General features: G+C 41.9%; 1 protein-coding gene across 1 annotated transcript; it reads left to right on the top strand.

The window, feature by feature from the left end:
• The first annotated feature begins 576 nt into the window (after positions 1 to 576).
• Positions 577 to 7593, top strand: Spcs3 (signal peptidase complex subunit 3). Its single transcript, XM_036166628.1, has 5 exons — positions 577 to 802; positions 2265 to 2338; positions 4431 to 4507; positions 5644 to 5759; positions 7161 to 7593. Exons 1-5 carry the CDS (start codon positions 660 to 662, stop codon positions 7291 to 7293), a joined length of 543 nt encoding a protein of 180 aa, XP_036022521.1. The 5' UTR covers positions 577 to 659; the 3' UTR covers positions 7294 to 7593.
• Positions 7594 to 9377: the final 1784 nt, after the last annotated feature.

Genomic DNA, 9377 nt, shown 5'->3' with positions numbered 1-9377 from the left:
AAGCAACCCGGAATTAAGACTTAAGGTTGGGTGACGGACAGCAAAGACGCACCAACACTGGTGCTCCTTACTGCTGTTAAGGGGTCTGAATGCCTTCTTTTTCTTCCCCTTTATAAAAATGCCGTAATTTATCAGCTTTGATAGAGGGGAGCTTGGACCACGCGCTTTGAAAGTGAACGTCACAACAACAGTTCAGGAGCCGCAGTCCCCAAAAGCAGAGCTGAGGGCGGAACTAGCAATAGGTTGCTCCCCGCCAACCCAAGGACCCAGAGAGAAGTGAGCTCGGAAGGAGGCGGGTCTCCGGCGGCCAAACCCAACCCCAGGGCTGCCTGCTGATTGGCGGACTGGCGGAGAGCCCCGCCTCCCAGCGCGTGCTCGGGAGCGCGGTGGGTGTGTCCCAGTGTGTGTGGGGGGTGGGGGGGGGGGGGCTGGGGTGCGTGCGCGCTCCGGCCGTTCCAGGACCGGAAAGGGGGCGGGTCGGCGGCGCGCGCTCCCGGAACGTGCGCACGGGGTGGGCGGGGCGAGGCGGGGACGGGGAAGGGAGGGGAGGGGGAAGGTGCGCGCGGGTGGGCGGGGCCGGTGTGCAGTCGGCCGCGGGAACCGGAGAGCCTGGGGGACGGGTGTCGGAGACGGGCGCTGCCGCGGTGAAGGCCGTCACGATGAACACCGTGCTGTCGCGCGCGAACTCCCTGTTCGCCTTCTCGCTGAGCGTGATGGCGGCGCTCACCTTCGGCTGCTTCATCACCACCGCCTTCAAGGACCGGAGCGTCCCGGTGCGGCTGCACGTCTCGCGGATCATGCTGTGAGTGCGGCCGGGGCTGGGTGTGTGTGTGTGTGTGTGCGTGCGTGCGTGCACCATCCCCTCGCCGGTCCTCCACCCCGCGGACACGTGGCCCCGGTGGCCTTCGGACCCCAGCCCTGCGCGGTCCGGCTCCCCAGTGGCCCGGGGCGGCGCTCCGCTTCCTTCCTGTTCCTCACGTCCCTCACCCACCCTGGCCAATGAGGGAGCAACACAACAGCACACCCACGGCCGCGCTTCCGCCTGCCGCCTCCCCGCGGGCCTGCGGGCACGCGTGGGGTCCGCCGTCAGCCCTCCCGGGCCTCCCGGCCGGGGCTCGCACCACCCCTGGCGGGTATGAGGCCGGAGCGGTTCAGTGGGTGGCCCTGGGGTTCCGTCCCGCCCCAGTTGGTTCTCTTTGACAGTTAGTGCCCTTTCCAGGCTTTGCCTTTCCAGCTTCTGGACACACACACTGCCCCTGCCCTGAAGTTGGGATGCGAATACGGGCAGCGTGCGCTGGGGCGCTGGAAAGAAACACCCTAGCCTTTGGGTGCAGCGCTTTCTTGGTATTTTGGAGGATTGTCATTCTTCAGCCAGCAACCTGGATACATCTTTGGAGACACTAAAAATAGAATTTCAGAGTGACTGCCCTTCCCCTACTGCCTGCTTTATTTATAGCGTTTCCCTCTATTTTCTCTCACTTTTGTATTTTTAACGCAGTGTTTTTAATTCTTGTTTGCGCTGTGCGGTCTTCTATAGGCTGTCTCCTTCCTTAGCCTTCTTAGTTCATTATTTACTTTTTTGTCAGAATCACAAAGTGTCCCCCACCCCACCTTGATTACTGCAGCTGCTGCTGCTTTTGATTTTTTTAATTTATCCTCCATTGATTTTTATTCGATACTGTTGGTGGTGTAAATAGATGTGGCTTAGATACCAGCCCCTGCCATCACTTTCTGTTCTGTGGGGGTCTAGATGAACTTGAAGAGAGTTAAACATTGATGTGATCTGCAACAGGTTTCTTGCTCTTGTGCTTGCTACGTTTTGTTGGAAGCAAAGAAAGTAACCGGAAGGATTGTTGTCCGGATGTAAGATAGTCGTGTAAAATAAAATACTTGGTGGCTCTGACATATGGTGTGCTCTCATAAACATGTGCTGCTGATTTCCAGATCGCCTTGTGGCCCCTCTCAGCTCTCACTCACTCTGATTATCTGCTCTCCATGAAGTATTTGTGTTTTCCTTTTAATTTTCTGTTTATCTTGGGTTTTCTCAAAGGTTCTCTTAAGGCAAATGAAAATAGCTGACTACCTTCTTTTACACTGAGTTATAATATTTACTTATTTTCACACTTACAGTTTCTCTTAACTTTACCCATTTCTTCATGAAATTCACGTTTTACTGATGCTCACATCTAGCCCTTGCTGGTGTGAGTTGTGTAAATTTTGTGTGGTACCGTGAGGGATGGTGAGACTTTTATCTTTACTTCTAGAAAAAATGTAGAAGACTTCACTGGCCCGAGAGAAAGAAGTGACCTGGGATTCATCACATTTGATATAACTGCTGATATCCTTCAACACAAATATGACATTGCTTTTTCTGTAGTTTTGAAATGAGGTGCAAGTGTGGAAGAGTGAGTATGAACTCCACCACAGGCTGTTATTGTCATCTGTAAAATGGTGTTGATATTTCCTTGTTCACACTTTAAGAAAACACGAGACTCATGAGGGTGAATATATCTTAATCCTTCATGTGAACATTAATTTGAATCTAGGAAAGATAAAAATAAAAGATTATTTTGGTTAAAGAAGAAAAAATTCACCAGAGTCTGCCTGGAAATAGTCCAATTTCAGTCACAAATAATTCTCCATCTCCTGTTATAGGTAAGAAACAAAAGTAAGTTGCTGGGCAGTGGTGGTGCACACCTTTAATCCCAGTACTTAGGAGACAGAGGCAGGTGAATCTGAGTTAGAGGCCAACCTGGTCTACAGAGCTTGTTCTAGGACAGCCAGGGCTGGTACACAGAGAAGCCTTGTCTCAAAAAATAAAAAAAACAGCAGAACAAATCCCCATATGTTTAAAAAGAAATTGCATCTGTGGTTGTTCAGAAGGCCTTTTGTTAAAGTGACAGGGCTGCATTATATCAGCATTTTGTCACCGTTAGAGGCAGAGAGATCTTAATGAAGATTTACTGTGGTGAGGATGAGGTGATTTCTCTTTATCTTGAGTTTCTGTCTTCAGCAGCTCACCATCTTGGCAACTTTAGTCTCCCTTAGGGCCACAGGTTAGAATCCTGGCAGTGTATAATTATTATTATTTATTACTATTGGTTATGAAGACAGTTGTAAAAAGCACCTGAGCAAAGCATATGTTTGATAGGTTTACCTGCCGTTCTTCCTGAAACTATTTGCAGTTTTTATGAAACAAATTATTGGATTCAGTTATAGACTAGGAATTGGTTTACAGTTAGTTTTTGGAAATAGAGATGCCATCAGAAAAATCTTAGGATAAACTTTATGTTTAAATTTTCATTCTACTTTTAAAATTTCAGATAAGAAGGAGTTTATACAGAGGTGAAAGTGGTAATTCGTAATCTGGAAAATTACATTAAACCACTGGGAATGTAACTCATTTGGTAGAGGGCTTGCATAAACTGGCTATGTCGGACATGCCTATAATCCCGGCACCAGAGAGGGAGGGCCATGATTGGAGGATCAGCAATTCAAGGACTTTCTTGAAAACTATTTTTATACAATCGTACAGTTTGTTCAGATTTTTGTTTGTTTTGAGACAGGGTTTCTCGGTGTAGCTTTGGAGCCTGCCGTGGAACTCACTCTGTAGACCAGGCTGGCCTTGAACTCACAGAGATCTGCCCCCTTCTGCCTCCTGAGTGCTGGGTTTAAAGGCGTGTGCTACTGCCCAGTTTTGTTCGTGCTTCTAACACTTGAAAATGGCCTTTTTCTTTTGTACAGAACTGCTATAGACCCCTCAATTCTGAACAATAACTCATAGTGGGTGTACCTTAAAACTACATTATAATAAGCCTATTACTATCAGTATGTATATACATATAATAAAATCAGTAATTTATATACAGTACTTAATAAAAATCCTCATATCAGCTCATTTCACAGTTGTGGCATAGTATTGTAGTTCATTCTTGTGAGTACACCTGTCTAAGATGAATGGCGCCCTTTAGTGTTTCTTCCCTCCTACCAAAGAACCCCACACCCCGAGACATTGTGATTTGTACTGACCTTTAACCAAATCGACTTGTGTAGAGTGCTGTTCTTGGCTAATGTTGAGCTCTGTGCATAGGTACATGTTGCTTCTTTATAGTAATGACTGGTTCAGCTATGGGCAGAATTAAAGCTTCAGTTTCTTATGTTTATTTTTTTAATAAATATGTCAGCTAGTTATGTTTACAGGAGCAGGGAGGATGGTAACGTATCCTAACACACACTCCTCTTCAAATGTGCTAGATTTTACAATGTATTTATCCTCTATCTTTCTCTTAAATTAGTAAGTAATTTAGTGCATTTCTGAACTGCCTGTTTTACTTGTTTTAATGTTTGTGTTGCCATGGATGTTTTAAGAATAAGATCTATTTGAAAGCTGTGTGCTGCTTTGCAATCTTTAGAGTCCTTAATTTGTTTACATCTAGAGAATATATTCGATTGGAACGTTAAACAGTTGTTTCTTTATTTGTCAGCAGAGTATTCAACAAAAAATAATGTAAGTATCTAAGTATATTGTAATAGTTTCTTTTTAAACATTATTCCTTATGAGAGAATATAATTTTTAAAAAAGTTACCTGTTAGAAAGTCAGTTCTTTCCTACCTTAAAGATTCCAGGGATTGGACCCACTGAGCCTTCTTACTGGCCCAAGAATATCAATTTTTATATAGTCACAGTATCTGACTTGCATAGCTTAGTTAAAAGCAAAACAAAACAAAAATTAAAAAAAAATAAAATTAAAAAACAAATTAAGCATATGGTGAGATGGCTTTGGTAAGAAAGCTTTCTCCCTTTCAGTGGCCTGTTGATACTGTGTGCATGCCTGGTGGCTCTCTAGCATTATAGGGTCCAGAAGGATGGGCATGCTGCCCTACAGCAGAATATTGTTTGATTGCCTTAGCTTTCTCTTTAGTGCCACTAGTGAAAGTATGCAGTGGTTTAACACATCAAATTGAAATGTGTAGAGACAAAACATTACTTCTATGTTGCTTTTGCCAAAGCAATTCTGTGTTTGTCAGTGTAGGTAGGTAATTTGTAATTAAAGGTGGGTCTATATTTTATTTGACCTATATTACTATTACTATTATTATTATTATTATATTTATTGACCTATATTGGCAGCACATTAAACCACTTTATGTACTGATATTTGGCACTACAGGTAATTATTTGGAGTATATATGTTATGCTGGGTATTTCATTGGGCATTGGGAATGCTGGGGTGAGTGAGTTTTAAATCAATAAAACATTTTAAAGATAGCAGAAAAAGCTTGCCTTCAAAATAAGAGTTTTGATCTCCGCATTTCAAGATCATCAAGATGTATTTTAAAAATAGAAAGAGCTGTTCTTCAAAATAAGAGTAACTACTGTACATAAACACTATTCAGTGGGTATCAAAAATTATGAGGATCAATGTTACTTTTATGATGAGTAGATAGATGTAAGGTGTATTTGTAATTCTGGTTTCCTTCAGTAAATTCAGTAAGATAACACTAATTTGTAATTAAATTGCTGCTTTGGTGAGTAATGAATGTATTTCCATTCATTTGTCAAGCTCATTGCTTACATAGACTTTGAATTTGAAATGATAATGTGTCTGATTCGTTATCTAACTGACTTTGAATTTGATGTAGGCTCTGAACCAAGTTGTTCTTTGGGACAAGATTGTTTTGAGAGGTGATAATCCGAAGCTGCTTTTGAAAGATATGAAGACCAAGTATTTTTTCTTCGATGATGGAAATGGCCTCAAGTGAGTGTGTGTGTGTGTTTTTGTTTTTTTGTTTTTTTGCCATTTTTAACATTTTGAAGAAAGATTGGTGAGAAGATGAAATGTGTTTTTGTTTTGAAGAAAAGGTAGTGTGCCTGGGGAAATAGCTCAGTGGTAGAGTGCTTGCCTGCCATGCAAAGGACCTGGTTCAACCCCCAAGACAGGAAAAAAGGGGAAGAGGATAGAGCTAGGGACGGGATAAAAATATTAGGAAAGCAGTTTGAGAGAAGTGTGGATGTGTTTTGAACTCAGCTGGAAGACCGAGGAAAGATAAAAATTGGCGTCTGTTGTAGTAATCATTTCTCTAGGAATGCGAAATGCAGTCGCCACAGTAAAAGTGCATAGCTGCTGTAGTTTGCTTGCAATTGCTGTGATAAAACACACGAACAGATCAGCTGGAGAAGAAAGGCTTTATTTGCCTTCCAGGTTACAGTTCATCAGGGGAAGCCAAGGCAGGAACTGCAGCAGAGACCGCGGAGGAAAGCTACTGATTGGTTTCCTCAGTTTGCTTTCTTATACCCCCAGGACTACCCTCCCAGGGAGGGTTCCATCCGCAGTGGGCTGAACCCCTTCACATCAGTCATTAATCATAAAGTGCCCCACAAGTTTGCCCACCTGCCAGTCTGATGGGGGTCCTCAGTTGAGGTGCCCTCTTCTGAGATGACTCTGTCTTACGGCGTGTTGACAGGAAACTAACCGGTGCAGTAGCTGGTACTGTTGGGTGGACAAGGACACGGGCTTTTGCTGCTGTGAAGTTAAAGGTCTGCTTCCTGAACTTCAGTCAGGGCTGCCTGTGTGAGGAAGTGGCGTGCTGAGTCTAGGTCAGATACCTAGGTTTCTAGTTTCCCTTCTCTAATTTTCTTTTTTCCAAATTCAGTTTACTCTTCACAAAAAGAGGAAATCAGAATGATGGGTGGTCAAGATCTCAGGTCATTTTGACCTTTTTCTGGTTTATAAGAAAGGATTTAGGAAAAGAGCTATTTGACCTTTGGACTTACAAATAAAGAATTTTGAACATGGGAGATTTTGATCTGCTGGAGTTTATACCTCTAAATAATAGCAAAATTCGATTTCAAATGACTACCTTTTGATCCCTAGCGTGAGTCTCATTTTCTCTTCATTGTGTTTCATTCATGCAAGCTTTTCTGTTGGTAATTAGTTGCAGCTGTGAGTTTAGGGTGTCGTTTAGGCTGCCTGTGAATTTTATGCTGGTGTCTTCTAGTGCTGTCTGTGGATTTCAGATGGTATGAAGAAATGGTTCTGTTTTTGTCTTATTAGAAATAGCTAGTTATAAATGAAGTGTGTGGCTCTATAATACTTGATTAAACGTATTTTATTAAATGACAAGTTCTGCTAACCTTTGTCTGTTACCTCTTTTTGTAGGGGAAACAGGAACGTCACTTTGACGCTATCTTGGAATGTGGTACCAAATGCTGGAATTCTACCTCTTGTGACAGGATCAGGACATGTATCTGTGCCATTCCCAGATACATATGAAATAACGAAGAGTTACTAAATTATTCCGAATTTGAAACATATTTTTATACGTGATGAATTGCATCTCATCTCTTCCCTGTATCTTCATTTGTTTTTGGTTACTTTTTTCTTTTTCTTTCTGTTTTGGTGTAAGAAAGACTAACATCAGAAGACATAGTTGAAAGGTTATGGGCTTCTTAGGCTTAGCTTTGCAAACAAAGACTGCCAGAGAGCAGTATAAAAACCAGACATCTGCATAGGGAGAACTTGTGAGCAGGGCAGGTTTGAAGTATTTCATGATTTGCATTGTCTTATGGAATATAAAATGAGCATAAAGGGCTGCTAAACTTCCAAGTGTCTGTAGTCATAAGAATTCTGAATTACATGTTTTGTGTTCGTGTAAGTTGACAGTGATTGTGACTTACACGTGAACATTCTCTTTTATCTTTTAGTGTATATTAGATTACTGGGAACATTAATGTGGTTCTTTGAAAGTCTGGTTTACAAAAGAGCTGAGTGGTAAAATTTTATTCCATTTGTTTTAGAAATCTCCATAATGCTTGTCTTCCTTAGGTGAATAGCAGCTTTCTCCAAAGACCAGGAACCTCTTTGTATGCTGTAAAATCTTGCAGGCTCATTTTGAAGTCTCAACTCAACCCAATGTGTGTCTTAGTGTTTTCAGAATGTTCCTTTGTATATCTCTGCAAATTTTAAGCTTCGCCATTGAAAGTTAAACGTTTGCATGGGTTGCCTCCTGAACTGGATTTGTCCCACTGACCATGTCGCTGTAATTACTACAGTTTTCTTAGCTCCATATTTGAACAATTGGAATAGTAAGAATAATTGTAGTGTGCTTTTCCATCTACAAAATTCTCTCATATGTTTGAATGTTGTCTTGAGTAGTCCTAATGAGGTAGATGGTGCAAATGGTAACTCTTCGCAGGTGAAGAAACCGAAACCCAGAAACTTACTGTCTTGCACCCAAATATAAATAGCAAGTGGTGGAGTTCTCTTATACCTCAGTCTACACATTAATCCCAGTCACCTAGTTTCATTGTAGTTTTTGTTATTTCACATTCCTTCTAGGAATGATAGAGTGTGAAACTAATTTTCCAGCAGTTAACAACTTACATGCTGATAATTTGGGCTGTGGCTATTCATTTTTATCCATATTAAAAGTACGTATATTTGTAAAGTAATTTAGAGATTAAATACATTATATATGATTGAATATATAATTATATTTGACATGACAATTTTTTTGTAGTGATCAGCACCCTCAGAGTTACCAGCTGCAAATTGGCTATTCTTAAGTCCAAGAACAGACACTGTAGGTACATCCAGCAGTAACTTAAAAGGGCTGTTTTCTAGCAGTAGCATAAATTAATTAGCATGTGTTCTGTTTACCTCATGTGAAGTATATCACTGTCTAGTGACATTCATTTTAACAGCTCTTGTATGTGGTGGTGCAGTTTTTCCAAATGCATGTGCATGAGGCTTTCAAACCAGCAGAAAGGTCAAAGGTACAGCCTGAGACTGGCACTAGCAGTCTCATTAATGTTTCAGGCTCTCTGTTTCCTTGTCTATAAAAATGATCCTTTACTATGATACAGATCTGAAGTGTTTCTGTTCAGCAGATCATGAAGAGGAAATCCTTCGTCATCTGAGGTCAGGGAGGTCATGGGAAGATTATCACATAGTTCATAGTGATCTGAGCTTCTGTTACATCTTACGCCTACAAAGTTGAGCTTTATACATTGAACAGATACTAGATGTGTAAAATCTGGAGTGTCAAAGCTTAGAATATTTGGGTGTGTCCTGGTTAAGGAAGCCATAACCAAGCCTGTATCACTAAAGCTAGACCTCAGTTCTGTTAATAGTTCACTATATTTTGTGATGAGTGGATCTAGCACAGACGAACCAGAACTGAAGTTTTCTAGAATTACCATTTATTGGAAAAGCCCGACTTTAGGAGTTTGGTAAGGAGAACCAGAAAAGCCCAGCTGGCACAATGTAACAGAGGCCTTTTCTTTTACTGGACTAAGGAGCTGCTCAGGATATGGCTGCTTCAGCATACCACTAGCCCTGTTCTCAGGAACTCAGTTTTGTGTGTGCACAGCTTTA

Source organism: Onychomys torridus, chromosome 17 (assembly GCF_903995425.1).
Source record: "Onychomys torridus chromosome 17, mOncTor1.1, whole genome shotgun sequence".
NCBI lineage: Eukaryota > Metazoa > Chordata > Mammalia > Rodentia > Cricetidae > Onychomys > Onychomys torridus.
This window is presented reverse-complemented; position numbering and strand designations above follow the sequence as displayed.